The following is a 16,478-nucleotide window of genomic DNA, read 5'->3' on the forward strand; positions in this document are numbered from 1 at the left end:
CGTGCTCAGTTTGGAACAGTGGTTCTCAGCCAGGACCCACAGGGGACCTTTGAGGTTGTCACGAGTAGGGGCACATGACTGTTTAAATCACAAGACTTTCTTTGGTTTGATTTTACACTTGTTTCATATTAGGAAGAAAAGAATGCAGTTCTGGTTTAAAACCATATATGCAGGTAAGGGGCCTTAATACCACAGCTGAACTTGCAGACCGGTGATGGCTGGTGACCACGAGGTGGTAAAATGGAACCTAGATAAACAGTCCTTCCACCCGGCAAAGGTCTGACTCAGTCATAGCTCCGGTGATGCTGGCTGTCACCGTATGTGATTAAGGAAATCTTTATCACGTCCTTCACAGGTGGAAACTTGACACATCCTCGAGCTAATTTTCGCTATTTTGAGTTTACACCGCTACTCAGGGGTGGCAGGGACTCAGAGAACCCAGGGCAGATTTGTGTCCTGCACACCTTGAGCTCGGGCCTGCAGACCGGACCGCGCTGCGGCGTCTGTGGGGGGGCCCGGCGCCCGCGAGGGGCTGGTCTCGGCTTGTATTAAAGTGTCGCTACCTCTGTGCTCTGAAAGCGGCAACAGTGAATGGATTTTCTGCTCCTTTATATTGGACACCCCAGCTTCTGAATTATGTTCTGTTATCTTTCTGTATTTCCTCTGCACAAAATCGCTCTTTTATTTTTGCTTTTTCACCGTTTTAGAAAGTTCTGAATGTCTTTCAGCCCAGCCCTGGGTCTTTCCCCCCGGTTCTCTCTCTCCGCAGAACGTCATTTCCATCTGCTTCTCTTTTCATTCTTCAGCACTTCCTCCTTCCTGGCTAATAATTACCCCGGGTTCCTTCTCCATTCTCTCTTTTTACTGCCCGTTGGAGCGCCCCCCCCCCCCACAAAGCCCTCTGTCGGGTTTTATCTTGGCAGACAAGCGTTCTTCCCCGAAGATGCTCTGAATTGTCTGTCTCATTGTGTTTGGTTGAGGCCTAGTAATTTTCAATAAAGCCCTTAATCCAAGCACTTCACTGAAAATTGCCAGGCTTCTCCATGGAGAGTGCACTGAAAACAGAAGCCCTGCTCTCAGGAAAAGGTAGTCGGAGTGAGGGCGTCAGCAGGAACCAACGTCAACCACCCCTGAAACCGGGACGCAGCCCGGCGGTGCCGGCACAGGTCGCTGACAGCCACGTGGTGGAGGCGGCTCTGGGACTGTTTCCAACTGGAGCTCTGTTTTCTTCTCCCTTAAAATAACCTCGCCTCGACCAAGTTCACACTTTGCCTTGCGCCCGAGTCAAAAAACGAGGCGTCTTGCGTCATCTTGTGAACTAAAAAAAGGGGTTTGGAAGCCAGTTTCCACTTCTGGCAAGATGGTTGGAGTTCTTTTCTAAGTGTTGGGGGTGAGACTTTCTCATCCTCCGAGTTTCCTTTTAGGAGCACAGTGGTTATGAAGAGGAATTGCAGGTCGGAACGTAATCTCACCCTCTTCTTGGCTTGTTCCCAGCATTTCCAACATTTTTTAAAATCTTGGTGTTCGCCAGAATCTGTTCAGTTAGCAAGAATTTGGCCAGAGTGTTCCAGGAGATCATGTGTTAATTGTGATTTGCTCCAGCAAGAAAAAGAAAAAGAATCGTTTATTACAAAAGCATGAGAAAATCAAGGTTTAGGGACGGTGACACCACTGCTCCCTCACGTCCCGCCCAGCAGGACCCCTCACCCGTGGTACCAGGCCTCCTGAGTGCCAGGTGCCACCCCACACCCGTGAGCAACAGGGCGAGAGGGCAAGGCCCGCCCCAGGCGTGACGTCACGAGGGCTTACGTGTCCAACACCCTCCTCCAGTCTGTCAGCCTCCTGGGCGCTGAGTCTGCCTCCCTAAGTGTGGAAGTGAGTCCCTCCCCTGAGAGAGGGTGGGGGGAGTTCACAGAGAAGGAGACATTTAAACTGGCCCTTAAAGAACGAGACAGCGTTTACTGGGTGATGGCAGGGAGGGACAGGGACACCAGAGAGTAGGAACCGTGCTAGTAAAGGCGGGGGCTTGAAGACATCTCACTTTTCTAGAGAAGCTGAGAGGTCTGTCTTTGGCCGGGAACGGGGTGGGAGAGGCTGGGTCCTGGGAGACCCAGATGCAGAGAACTCGGGAGCCAGTCTGGCCATGGCCTTGGCTGTCTCCTGAAGGTCTGACTTGCTTCATAAGGCACAAGGAGATTTTATGAAGGTGAACAACGATGCCTTTTTCTCCTCTTTTCAGAAAGTAACGTTGGCTTTAAGGTGGCAGAGGGCCTGGGGGTGGGGGTGGAGCGGTTGTCCAGGCCTGAGACGTGGAGGCCCAGGGAGAGGAGGTGGCAGTCAGGGTGAGGAAAGGCAGGTGCGTCTCCAGAGACTGGCAGTCAGCTGATCACACCGTGTCCCTCAAATGGGGGCAGCGTCAGATGTGTGAACTGCCGGAGGCGGCGGGCACCTGGCGGGGCTCGGACGCCTGGAGCAGACCTCGGATCAGCCTCCTCACATGGCTGCAGAGCTGGAAGGGAGCGGACTTCTGCTCATTCCGGGGCGGCTTTGTTTCCTTCACGGCGCAGAAGCAGCTCTGAGTGATGAGGCTGCATTCCTGCCACACGTTAATTCTTTTTAAAAGGAATTGGCTTTCCAGCTAGTGGTTCCCCGGGCTGTGCGGTGCCGCTTTGACCTCCACATGGCTGAAGGTCAAGCCTCCCACGAAGCATCTTCACTGGTGAGTAACTTGCGACTAGTTAGCGAATTACACCAGAGTTGCCCACCGATATCCCGGCCTGAATTGCTTGGAAGAGGCCGCTGTCCAGGCTGCCACCTCCCCTTGCATCTGCTGCTGCTCGCTTATCCGGTGAGGTCACTGTTGTTGTCCTTCCCGACTTGTCACACGTCTGCCTTGCAGGAAGTCCATCACTGATATGTTTTCTGCGGCCACTTCAGTCTTGGAACTAACAAAGGAGTTCTATCAAAAAAAAAAAAAAAAGATTTCTGTTTATAAAACTTGAAGAAATGGAACTTCCTGAACCCAGGAGGCTAAGAAAAGTTGATCATCTCAAGACAACGTAGCTAAGACCATGCGATGAAAAGAGGAGGTGGAAATGTCATGCTCCACATTGCGAGTAAACTAACGATGCCAAGAACGCTGTGAAATGGACTAAGGGTTTCACGTCAGAAAACAAAGCTGAGTGTTGAGAGGGTGTTTTTTCATTTGGGGCTGTGAAAAACCTCATAAACCAAGTGCACGTCTAAGAATGGAGCGAGGGCAGGGCGTTCAGTCACACGGGTTAAAGTGATTCTTCTACCGAGAGCATCTGAATCTAGGTCGTATTGAATCTGTTTTCTCTCTGGCACAGAAATATTTTCCAAGATATTCAGCTTGGAAATAAGAGTTACCCACACCCTGTAGAGCCCTACCCAATTAAAATCAGATGAAAGTCTCCTTAATGCAGAATCCTTGAGAACACGTTGGGGACAGAGGAGAATGTGTGTTTATAGAAAATCTGGTAGAAAACCCAATCGTGTAACCTCTGGGTGAGTTGCATAAAATATTTGCTCAAGACTTATATTTCTTTTAAAAACAATTACTTTTGATACATATCTAAAGCACCTCATCTGTCGTGGAGGATAAACCAGATCAAGCAGTGAATTAGAAGCCCTACCATTCTGGGCAGCTCAGACAGTGGTGCATCAGGTTGCGGAAAACTAAAGAAAAATCCAGGGAAAGAAAACTACCACTGAAGGTGATGTTTTCTTTGAAATGGAGATATGCCGAGGGAGGGACTGGTCATTGGAGCATAAAAGCAACAACGTTCAATGTAAAGAAGGGCTTCCTTCCTAGAAATGTGAGCTTGGGCTCTGGCAAAGGCCCCGAGCTGCCTGGGGCAGCAGATCAAGGTATGGAAAGGATGCAGGGCGTGTTTTAAAGCTTCAGCAGGATGGAGGAGGCCGGTGTGGGTTCTGGGAAGAGAAGTGTGTGGTCCGAGGAAAGGCATCTGGGCCGTTTTCTCTCTCCTCTGGGCGCTGGTCCTACCCCTGCCACTTTTGTCTACTCTGGGCTTATTTTTATTGTCTTTCAAAGTATTAAAATGCAATTTCAGAATGGCTTTTTCTCATCAAAAATAACAGATGGTTTCTTAAGTAGTAGCTGTGGAAAGAGTATTTTAAGTCTGTTGGGTGATTCAGTAACCACGTAAGCCCCTCGATAGGGTGATTCCACTAAGAAAAGGCAAAGAGTAGCGGGCAGGCGAGGGCTCAGTGCCAGGGGTGTTCCAGGTGTGGGACCTGGTCCCTGAGTTCCCAGTGGGTGCCTGGAGTTGGGGGCCATCTTCGCATTCTGTAAAACCCATCCCCGCAGGAGGGGGTGGGGGGGCAGCTGGGAGTGCTGACACATGGTCATTGTTCCAGGCTGCGTGTTTGCGTTGCCCCGGATTCCTGTGTTGAAACTCCAACCACCACGTGCTGGTATTTGGAGTCGGGGCCTTTGGGAGGTGTCTCTGTTTAGATTGGCTCATGATTAGGGTGGCCCCTCCGTGATGAGATTAGGCCCTTATAAGAACTGCAAGAGAGAGAGAGCTCTCTGAAGGCCATGTGAGCAGACAGGGAGAAGGCAGCTGTCTACAGGTCACCAAGAGCTGAATCTGCCTGCTCCTTGACCTTGGACTTCTCAGCCTCCAAAACTGGGAGAAAAAAAAAAAAAAAAAAGTCTGTTCCAATTAAGATAGCCATCAAGAACAAGAACTTTGGAAAACAACCAAGCTGGGTCGAGACACTCCACTGTATGCCCCTGGGCAGGCAGCTGACCTGCCTGATCCCCAACTTCCTTATCTGCAAAACAGGTAGAATAAAAATGTCCACCTGAAAAAATGTCCACCTGACAAAGAGAAGGACATTAACAAGACATCTTGCTGGACATACAGTGAGCTTGACATCACTTGCCCTGAAGATAGTGCTACCATCTTGTGGGGATGGTTCCAGTGGAGAAGTGGGCGGTGCGTGTCTGGGGGCCCAGTATGTGGGATGGTGTGACACTTTCTTGATTCCAAGTCAACAACCTTCAGTTCTGTTTGAGAAACATTATTGAGCTGGTCCTGGGCTCCAGAGGTTTTGAGAATGCTCAGTCCCTGCCCTCAAGGGGCTTATAACCTCTGAGGAGGAAGACAAAGGAGCATTCTAATTTCAACATATTACCAAAAGGTTTGAAGTAGGGGAAACTGGGTCCTCATGGAAGCACAGAGGTGGAGAATGGGTGGCACCCAGGAAGGCTTCCTGGAGGTGATAAATCCTCCATATTTTCCATGTTCTTCTAAAGTAAACCACTGCATTTTATTTTTTCCAAGGAAAATAAGGGAAATTGAGGCCTACCGTACATATGAATAAATTATTCCACATGCATCAAAAGTTTATCAGCATTTTAATAAATGTTACCCAATTGGGAAACCGACTCTTAAAGTATTACCATAAAAAATTCTCCTTTTGAAAACGATGGCAGGTTTTATATCCTCATGGTATTTGCAAGCGTAACACAAACTTCTTGTAAGCCTTCATTTAGAGTTGAAACACATCTTGTCTTTCTGACCATGGACACTGATTAAAGGGGATGATGTGGGAAAGTAGCAAAATCAGGCCCATGGTTTTTACTTAAATGTTCCTCTCACCGTCACCCTGCAGCTCCCTGTCTGGGCTGCACAGCGGCTCCCACTGATGGGGTCAGAGGCCGGGGGCAGGAGAGAGAGGGCGGGCCGGCCAACTGCTCGGGCCGGGGCGGCAGCCAGCGTGATGGATGAGCCAGTAGCTGACCAGTCTGGTCAACAGTTGCCCGGTACGAGCCAAAGGACATGAGCCTCTAGAAAATCTCTGTATTTGTGTGATGTTTTCAGATGAAGCAAACGTTCTCCCAGCTCGTTTTTTCACAAATGGCCGTGTCACGGGTCTCCGACCTGGCCACCTGCCTCAGGTCTGCGTCTCTCTTACCCCTGTTTCTCTCCTTCTCCTCCCAGATGTGGGAGGAGGCCATTGCCCTGGGCAAGGAACTTGCCGAGCAGTACGAGAACGAGATGTTTGACTACGAACAGCTCAGCGAGCTGCTGGTAGGTCGGTCTTTCTCTTTCAGTGAACACGGGATCGAAACTTGTTCCCTGGAATTGTCTTTTCTGTTTCATGCTACGAGTCTCCCCAGACCTCGGCCATTGTCCTCCGTTTGGTCCAGGAGGACAGCAGTGATTTATTTGCTGCTGGATTCTGGCCCACGAGTATTCACTTTTTATTCCCCGCTGAGCCCTTGTAACCAAACTCTCGGGCACCTATGAAGGACTTATATGTAAACAGCGCTGAGCCCAGGTGCCATGGTCTTCACGGCCCAGAGTCTCCACCAGTATCCACGGGTTTAAAACGGTGACCCCATCTGTGGGGGTGGTGGGTGGAGGGCAGCCCGGACCTGTCTCCTGCCACTGGAGCTGTCAGTTTCTAATTCCTGCCCTCTGCTGCGTCATTTCTGTGTTCAGCAGATCACTTAATAATGTTGTTACTTTTATCATTCATTTGGAGCAGAAATTTGCCCTTTAAATTCTTTTTTCTGATGTATCTCAGTATCTGACTGATACCATTTTTTTAAATACTAAAGACCAGCCATTTAATCAGAAGAAAAGTCATTTCTGTGGCACCCATTTGGTTATTAAAACACCTGTAAGTCACAACGAGTTGCCGGACTTGGCTTTTGGGTCCATTTCCCCTGCTGAATGCTGGAAGGTGAGTGAAGAGGGCTGACAGAGCTTCCTGGTGAGATCACACTCAGACGCCAGCGTCAGCACCGCTCCTCCACCCGCTCCCCTCCCACCCCCTGGGACCGCTGAAGCTGGGAGAGCCCACTGGGAGAATCCAGATGAACAGATGCTCAAATACTTGAATCAAACCTGAAATGCATTTTCCTTCTTCCTTTCAGAAAAAACAGGCTCAGTTCTATGAAAACATCGTCAAGGTGATAAGACCCAAGCCTGACTACTTTGCCGTCGGTTACTACGGACAAGGCTTCCCCACGTTCCTTCGGGTAACTCTGATTCTGTTTCGATGGGGTCAAGGTTGTTCCCAGGAAGGATTTGGACTTTACAGCCGTGGCTCGGAGTCTGACTCCCTGTCCTTTAACTGCTCTGTACTTGGCTTCGGGTACCAGAGAGGGGCTGATGGCACTTTTTTTTTTTAATATTTTGTTCTATTGTATCACTTTGTTTTATTGTGGTGAGTGGAGGTAATGAGATTTATTTTTAGAGGAGGTCCTGGGGATTGAACCCAGGACCTCATGCATGCTAAGCCGGTGCTCTACCACTTGAGCTACACCCTCCCCGCTCTGATAATACTTTTTAGTTGCATATAAACTTTCCATCACGTTTTTCCTTAATAGAACTCTTCTTCAGATATTTATGTGTATTTTTAAGATTGTGGTAAGATATGCGATGAAAATTTAGCATCTTCACCATTCTTAGGCGTAGAGCTCAGTGGCATCAAGTAGGTTAACTTTGCTGTGCATTTGTTCCCACCATCCCTCTCCAGGACTTTTTCATCTTCCCAGACTGGAACTCAATGCCCATTAAACAATAACCCCCCCTTCTCTGCCCCTCCCCCCAAGACCCTGACCTCGCCCTTCTCCTTTCTGTCTCAGAATTTGCCTACACTAGGAACCTCATGTAAGTGGAGTCACAGCAGAGTTGTCCTTTTGTGTCTGGCTGCTTCCCGGAGCACAGTGTCTTCACGACAATGAACCACATTTTGTTTATCCGTTGGTCCTTTGGTGGACTTTGAGTGGTCTTGGCTATTATGAATAACACGGCTATGAACATGTGTATTTTTAATTATATGAGAAATTAGAAATGGATTTCCAATGCTAGAAACTCAGATTCGGCCTGAGACAGGCATGTGCTGCTTGACACATGATGGAAGAAATATTGTGACCATCGGCCAAACGCCCATTTTCCTATCATCAGGAGGCCAGAAATTATATAAATAAATTCTGCCTCGCCTACTAGTAGAATTGTTACATGTTTCTTAAAGACTCCTTCTTGGATACCATTGACCTGTGGGTCATGATTTTCTGCCATTTGTTGCAGCCTTTTTCTTAATGATACATGGTTTTCTCTTATCCTGGGAGACCATGCGGGAGCCTCTGGTTTTAGGGAGGCAGAAGCTCTGTGCCCAGGAGGGCACAGCTGTGTGGGGCAGTGAGAGCCAGCTGGGGGATTTTTCCTAGTCTCAGAGGTATGTTCCTTTGGCCCCAGTGTTTCTGACCCCCCAGGAGTCCCTGATGGCATGACATCCCTTCACACTGGGACCAGCAGGAAGGACCCACTTGGTGAGGACCTGTCATTCTTTAGATAAACATTAGCGAGTTACCCTTGCAGGGCTGACCTGCCCTACAAGGTGACCTATTGGTTGATCACTCATGGGGGGTCCTGACTGGGTGCCCAGGGCATCTGGCCCTGTCCCTGTCACTGCTGATCACCTTGCCACCATCACCCTTATCATTCAACTGTGGCTGCACATGTCTAAGACAGAGATAGATTGCAAACCCAGATTCTGGAGAAAGTCCTGCCTGCCGAAGAATGAATAAAAGATGTTTGGTTGTAAGCCCTAAACTAGGGAGGATTTTGAAGTTAACTTCATTTTAAGTAAAAAAAACAACCCAAGGGGTATAATGAGCTTGGAGTTGAGGTCACCTACTGTTGCTCAAGGCTTTAATTAATGTGTGTGAATCTGTGCATGCACCTCCGTGTGTGTGTGTGTGTGTGTGTGTGTGTGTCTAAGAAAGAGTGAGAGACAGAGAGACAGGCCCTAAATCACAGCAGACCTGTGCTGTGCTGGGATCTGTCGTGGGGTCGGGGGGCTCTGTGGACAGTGCTGTGATTTAAGGCCACCACGGCTCTGTCCTGGCATCGTGAGATGTCGACAAGGCGGGGAGAGCACTTGGCAGTCCCTGAGCCGGTGGACGCCAAGGATGTGCTGGGAGGGCACACAAGACACGTGCTCCAGGGACCACACTGGGTCACCTGTCCCGTCAAAAGGACAGAATACAAAGTACGAATAAAGAGTTTAACGGGCTTGATTAATATTGAACTGACTTTCCCGCCACAGCTGAATAATTTTGTGGGGCTGTAGCAATATATTTATTACACTTCACAGATCGCCTGTCAGGGGTCAGTCTGACAATGACATGAGCAGTTACCAAAAAGTGGGTGGAATGCTTGGCTGCCTAATGCAGTGCTGGGAACACAGCCTCTGCGAACTGACTCGCTGTCCCTTCTGCTTGGTTTTTCTTTAAGGATTAGTCGCATTGGGGTGTTTTGTTTTGCCATTTTGTTTTGCATCCAGATTAACATTTATGTTTCTTACAAGGAAGAAATATCTTTGACTATATGTACATTTCCCTCTTGTTTTCAGGTTTGAAGGGATCACTTCAGAATGCAAAGTAATTGACATTTGGAGAAAATGTTGTTAGCATTTTCGTCTATAACTCACTAGTGTTTTTCTATTAAAGCCTTTATATACATTTTTATTATTATGTCTTCCTCCTAGTGCAAAGCATAATAAACGCATGCTAGTTTCGTGGTGGCCTGTTACGCGTTAAATCATCCTGAATTTCTGAAATGTTTGGCTTTCTATGGCCTTAAAAGATGCCCATGCTGTGTATTTATATTTTTAATTAAGACTCCATATTACTTTGGTTTCTGCTTGACATTATTTTTTTCAGAGAAAGAGAACATTTTTCTTCTGTAATGGGTACTTTAAGACATACCTAAGCACAAAGTGAAAAAAAATTCAGTTTTTAAATTGTTCCTTCTTTAGTGATTTATAAGAACTCAAAATAACTTTGAACGAAGGAAGGGGGAAAATCGAGTGCCATAGGATCGCTGCGGTGTTTTTTTTTTTTTTCTTGAACATTCATTAATTAGACAGATTTTAATTTGGCCTTGAGCTGAGTCTCTAAGACCCCTCTGTCTTTGTCCTCATCCTCCTCCCCCACACCCAGCTCCACTCTGGCATCTGCCGGTGGTCACAGCAGGTAACAGCCTGCACCTGACTCACGACCAGCTGGCCCGGAGCCTCTCGCCCAGGGTCCCTGCTTGAAACAACAACCAGGGCCAATGAGGGAAAGCACGGGGGTCCTGCGGCTTCTGCTCCATGTCTTTTCCTTGCTGGGTTTTCACGGACGAGAAGACAGCCCCAAGAGGTAGCAGGATGCGTGGTAGGAGGTAGTGGGCTTCAGGAACCAGCCGTAGCATCCCATTACCCTTTGACACCTTTTTGTGACTCAGTTGAGCCTCAGAGCACACCTGTTGAATACGTGAAGGTGTGGAGATCTGTTCAGCTTGGAAACCGAACTTTCCTTACAGATACATTTAGAGAGTGACCGTGTGTCACAAGACGGGGCTCAGCAAGACAGCCTGTGTCAGGCAGGAGGTATGCTTGGCACCCACCCCAAGGTCACCCAGCTCGGCCATCCAAAACGACCCCTAGAGGGACTCTCCAACTCAGAGTTCATGGAGGTGACAGGAGTGACATTTGAGAGGGACAAAACCCAGCCTGTAGGCGGAGAACACTGTGCATCCTGCCCTGCCATGCGCTGATGGATGGTTACCCAGCAACTCCAAACAGGCAGTGAGGGAAGTCCGGCCATCCACCCCCAGGGGAAGCCAAGAGCCTCAGACCTCTCTGCTCTGGTCTGGACCTTTCCCTCTGGTTCTGCTCATCTCTTGACTGGGACCTACAGGAGTCAGCTGGGAACTTGGTGTTTAGGCTCTACGGCCCCAGCTTAATCTCATGCTCTCTTGAATTCTTTTTGGCAGGATGAAAACTGTTCAATTAGGGCCTGCCTTGGGGGAAAAAAAAAGATACAGCACATCCTCCACTTGCCCTGCTGTCTTTACCCATCTGACCATTTCCTGTCCACTAGAGTCTGGCTCCAGTTGCTCACTTGGTGTTTCATGGTTTTGTAAATTGCTCGTTACTGTTAAGACTGAAATGAACGACCAGACTTCAGTCATGGTGTGTTCGGTGCTTCTTAAGCAGTATTCACTTACCTGGCTTGTGTTCCTGTGTCCTTGATTAATAAGATCACTGCGGTTACAAGCTGTTCTTCAGTTCAGTGATATTTAAAGAAAAAAAAAAACAAAACACCGTCAGGCACACTTTGAAGACCAGTGCATGTAGGTGTGAACTTTTGCTGGCCCATCCCTTGTGGTGGTATTTAATGAATGTCATTGTTTCCAGGGGAAGGTCTTCATCTACCGAGGGAAAGAGTATGAACGCCGGGAAGATTTCGAGGCTCGGCTGTTAACTCAGTTTCCAAACGCAGAGAAAATGAAGACAACGTCTCCCCCAGGCGACGATATTAAAGCCTCTCCCGGCCAGCGTATCCTTTCCAGACGGCCCTGTCGGGTGTAACGTAACCACAGCACTCGGGTGGTTGGGTGCAGGCGGGGCTCCGCTCCTGCCTGATGTCCACACTGCCTTCTGATCCTTAACCCCCCTCATCTTCAGATATTCAGTGCTTCACAGTAAAGCCCAAACTCGACTTGCCTCCTAAGTTTCACAGGCCTGTGTCAGAGCAGATTGTAAGGTAAGCAGCCCGTTTTCCTTGCCCGACACGAGGGTGGTGAGAGGCTGAATGCAGATCTCACCTCTAACTCCATCGCTACGCGGTACACCAGAAAATAACACAACATTGTAGATCAGCTATACTTGGATAAAATAAATTTAAAAATACAGGAAAGATCCATAAGGTCAGCAAAAATTTAAAAAATTTTACCTGTCACGGAGGGATCTCAACCTTCGATTAACTTTTTAGATGTTCTTTCTGTTTACGTAGAAGAGCAGGGAAGCAAATTATTTTTGGCATCAAAGAAGGGAAGGAAGTTAGTAAGTGTGGCTGGGAGGGTATGCAGGCTTTTCCTTCCCCAAGGTCAGGAGACGAGGAGAGGGAGGAGGGGGCACAGGTCTCCTGATGACCCGCCAGGTGGGAGAGCCCCTGCAGACCTTTTCCCCAGTGCACTGGCCCCATCCCACACCCCACAGATCTGAGTCTGTGCCTGGGGTGTGGTCTGAGCCTTCAGATTCCATAAGGCAGGAAAAGGGATTCAGACACGTGATGGAGAGCTGGGTGGGGGATGAGAAAAACCCTTCACCCCTGCAACAGGGTGACTACATAATATGGGATTCTTTAAAACGTACAAGTCAGCTGTCTGAATTTGAGTAAGATTTTATGCCTCTCCATTGAATTGCACCTGACTTAGCAGTGATGTAAAAGCACCTGCGCTAGATGTCTCTTTGATGTTAGGAATTTTCTCTTCTATTCGATCCATGTTACGGTGAAAACATTAACCTCTTTGATGGTCTAATAATGCATTTATGTTATATCCTGAAGTTTGGTGGGTTGGGTTCTTCTACAAAATTCACTAGCATTTCTTTAACCTTTCATCAACAGAAATGAGAAGTAAATCAGGACGTGCTTTATTGATGATCATTTTCACAAGGCACACGTTTAAAGTTTCGCAGCATTTTTCTCTCAGAGAGAAGCATTAAGTAGTATAAACCGTAGCAGGTAGTCAGATGTTTCCCTTTGACATGGGGCGCCCGCCTGCATTTCAGCGCAGGGGGGTGAGTGCGTGAAACCCACCCATCCCCAAGGGAGGGAGTGCACCGTCCATCCGTGTGTGCCGCTCTCTGTGGTTGCAAATCTGCCTCTTGTAGATCTGAATCTGAAGCGTACAAGACCTCTTTAAAAATAACAAAGGCTTTTTAAAAATTTTTATAATAAATTATTAAAATAAATTGTTTTAATTCATTGTTGAGTTATCAATTAAAATTTTAAAATGATAAACATATAGATTGAGAATGAAGGCCTTTTCTATCTCCCCTTTGCCTCACCTTTTCTCTGTCTTTGCCCGTTTCACTCTTACTCAGCATCTCTTTCCCTTGAGGGTTTGCAGGGACAGGGAAGAGGCAAAACTTCAAGGTAATGTTTCCACCTGCCGCCGTCTCTCTTCCAGGCTGGCAGGGAGAGACAGCCGAGCAGCTTTTGCTCCAGGTCAAGGTTGGGGATGTTTTAAAGGATGCAGTGACCTATAGGGAGGCCAGACCCCTAAAAGCAAATCTAAGAGCAAAAATTCTAGGAAGTATCTAATCTAAAAGTGTCTAACAGCAAATCAGCCCCTCTTCAGGTTAAGTGTCTAATGACTTTTCTGTCTCTCTACAGTTTTTACAGAGTAAACGAGGTTCAGCGATTTGAATATTCTCGTCCGATCCGCAAGGGAGAGAAAAACCCAGACAATGAATTTGCGGTAAAAAAAAAAAAAAACCACCCCAAACTTATTCCACTCCCCGCAGAACTGCACATGGAAAAGCGTGTTCTCAAAGGCTACCACAGTACAGGAGTAAATGTCTTTGTGCGTGATGTCCAGAGACCCTGAGATACTGCTCGGAGCACACTTGCTTCCCTCCTGCCTGTACCTGAGTCGCCCTCTGGGCCCAGGGTCCTGGAGCAGGGGCTGGTGTCTCTGTTATAAATCAGCACACGGAGGCGCCAGGTGCTTACATGGCTCACTGTCCGGGGCCCCCACCTGAGCTTCACCATGGCACAATGCACTAGAGCAGGGCTCCCCTGGGCTCTGCTGAGTCTCAGGCGGGGTAGTTCTTGTGGTGGGGGCTGTCCTGGGCATCGTAGGATGTTGAGTGCTTCCCTGGCCTCCACCCAGTAGAGCCTCCCCAGTGGTGACAATCTATCAAAACTGTTTCCACACATTGCTCAGTGTCTGTTCCTTGTTGAAAACACTGCCTCAGAGTCATGGAAATATGAACACAGATCCATGTAGTCTGTTAAAACAAAATATGCATACAACTGGTCTAATGGATTACATTTTTTTAAGGTTTTTTTTTAATTTAAAATTTATTTTATTCTATTTTTGTTGGGGGGAGGTAATTAGGTTTATTCATTCATTTATTTTAACAGAGGTCCTTGAGGGTGAACCCAGGACCTCATGCATGCTAGGCATGCACTCTACCACTGAGCTATATACCCTCCCCCGGATTCCATTTTTAAAAGATATGAAACAAAGCATAGTTTTTAAGAAATGGTAATGTTTGTCTCTCCTGCCCCGAAAACCTCCTCTGGAAATCCCTAATAGACCGAGATTTCGAGGAGGCATTAGTCCCGGGACCCCCGAGGACCCACCTATGAGACACATAGGTGTCTGTGGGTGCAGGAGGTCAAGGTCAAATTAGCACCATGCTGCTGACCCAAAGGGAAGCTCGGAGCACTTCCAGCAAAGTTGCCTTCTGTCCCCCTCCCGTTGAAGCCCTGTTTCCTATCATCTTTCGGTCCTCAGGGCAATGACGGTGAATCTCCAGTGGGCTCCTAAAGGGTACTTCCCTTCCCCTCCCAAGCCCAGTCTCCTGTGTGTCAGCTGGGACCTTGGAGCTGGGAAATTCTAAAGCTGTCCCCAGTCCCAACACTGGCTATTTCAAAACCAAAGCCCTATTTCTTGGTTACTGTGGCACCCGTGCTATTGAGTGACTGGTCACTGCATCCTTATCTGTAATCATGAGGGGCAGGGCCCGATCTGGGCGCCGAGGCCGAGGGCTGGACTGTAGGAGCAGCTTCTGCTCCGTCATGTCAGCCTCATGGTCGTCTGTGTGGTGTCTGGACCGCGGGATGTGCGGGCAGTTGCTGAGTTTCCCTCACACCTCTCACATCAGGCAGCCATGGCGGGTCTCATCCTGTGAAGGGAGAGACACAGGGAGGTCAGGCCGCCAGGTGTGCAGCCATTCGGGGCAGAGCTAAGAATAATAGGACGCTGACGTGGAGCTGCGCTGAGCCTCAGAGGCTGCGCTTTTCCTAAATGGCCCCGAAATCCCCTAATGGCCCCGTCAGGTCCTCGCACACAGGATTTAGTCTTTCATATGCTCGACAAAGCCCCAGGCTTCCAGATCAGCCCGGGGGCTCGGCGCTGATGGAAGCCCGCCCCGGGACACTGTCCCGGGGGCCTCGGCTGGGTCCCTCCCCTCAAATCTAAGAAGTTTGAGGAGATGCTTTCTAAGTTCCAGTCCAGTTCTCCAGAAATGTTGACATCCCATTGTACTGTCTATTTTTATCTAGATCACTTTTGACACTCAAACTGCTCCATGATTCCCCGTTACTGGGAGGTTCCCCAGGCTAAGGTTACCCAGCTAGACATCCCGCAGTAAGAGGCGGGTAAAATGACTGTTCCCCGGCAGTGGAGTTCTGTGCAACCTTTAAAGAGGGGTGGAGTTCTATTTATTGGCGTTAAATAATTCCCTGTAATGTGTAATGTACCATTTTAGGAAGAATACGGATTGAAAACAGTATTTTTATTGAAAATACACAGACACACAGTTTTTAATACTTAGTGAGAAGCCTTGAACAATAGACAGTAAAAGGTTAGGTTGTCACCTCTGGGGAGTGGGTGATTTTCCTCCCTTCTGTTTCCATATCTTTATTTTCTGATGTAAACCTATATGTTATGCAAAAAAAAAAAAAAAAAAGTCAAGCTTAAAATACTGGCTGATGCTGTCGGAATGGGAGAGGTCCTTTTATTCAGCCCAGTCTTCCTCAGTGCATTTGCATCTTCGAGTTTCTTTCAGACACTGAGCAAAACTCGTTGGAGCCTTTCCAAAAACCTGTTTGTTCAGAGGGAACCGCTCTCGTTTGGACGTAGATGATTCTCCCCGACTCTTCTATTATTGTTTTTTTGGCCAAATACCAAGGAAGCCGGTACCTTTGGCCAGGAAACCGGGGACCGCAGTGTCCCATGTGACTGACAGTGCAGCAGAGCATGGCTTGTGACATGTTACCTGTGCTCCTGGGGGACCTGCCTCCCAGAGCGTTGCAGACCCCGTGAGGACAGAAGCTGTCACCTACCTGCAACATCCTTCTAACGCGTGTGGTGTGTGTTCCCTCTGCAGAATATGTGGATCGAGAGGACGGTGTACACAACTGCCTATAAATTACCTGGCATTTTAAGGTGGTTTGAAGTCAAGTCTGTTTTCATGGTAAGCACCCCCTCCAAGAAGGGACTGCCCGTCCTCCCCTCTTCTGCAGCCTGACACCCTCGTCCCCCAATTGGGAAGTGCCACCTGGTCACCGTGGCCGGCCACGCACACTGCAGAGCCCACATCAGGCTTCACCCAGAATCGCGCGCCCCGTGCAGGAACACTGGAGGGGACGTGCTGCGAAACCACAGCCACCTCCAGCGTGCAAGCAAACCAGAACCGCGATTTCGTCTGTTACAAATTATTCAGACCTGGTCATCGCTGTGCTGTTTTGACAGTTCTTTCTGTTAAAACTAAATGAAAAGTTTAAGACGAGTTCCCATTTCCATACACGTTTTAAGATCTTTCCTCCTGATGGTTTTACTGCCGTTTACGTGGCAAACAACTTGATTAATAGGACTTGCTCATTTTGAACAAGAATAGCTTGTGAA

General features: G+C 48.3%; 1 protein-coding gene across 2 annotated transcripts in view; it reads left to right on the top strand.

Moving 5' to 3' along the window:
- DOCK1 (dedicator of cytokinesis 1) overlaps positions 1-16,478 on the top strand; it is a 484,546-nt gene that overhangs the window by 437,063 nt on the left and 31,005 nt on the right. For both annotated transcript variants that reach the window (XM_031460760.2, XM_064488534.1), the window contains exons 39-44: positions 5,994-6,083; positions 6,935-7,039; positions 11,251-11,392; positions 11,521-11,599; positions 13,235-13,319; positions 15,961-16,047. In XM_031460760.2, coding sequence (XP_031316620.2) covers positions 5,994-6,083; positions 6,935-7,039; positions 11,251-11,392; positions 11,521-11,599; positions 13,235-13,319; positions 15,961-16,047 — 588 coding nt within the window. The remainder of the gene's footprint in view (positions 1-5,993; positions 6,084-6,934; positions 7,040-11,250; positions 11,393-11,520; positions 11,600-13,234; positions 13,320-15,960; positions 16,048-16,478) is intronic.

Source organism: Camelus dromedarius, chromosome 8 (genome assembly GCF_036321535.1).
Source record: "Camelus dromedarius isolate mCamDro1 chromosome 8, mCamDro1.pat, whole genome shotgun sequence".
NCBI classification, from domain to species: Eukaryota; Metazoa; Chordata; class Mammalia; order Artiodactyla; family Camelidae; genus Camelus; species Camelus dromedarius.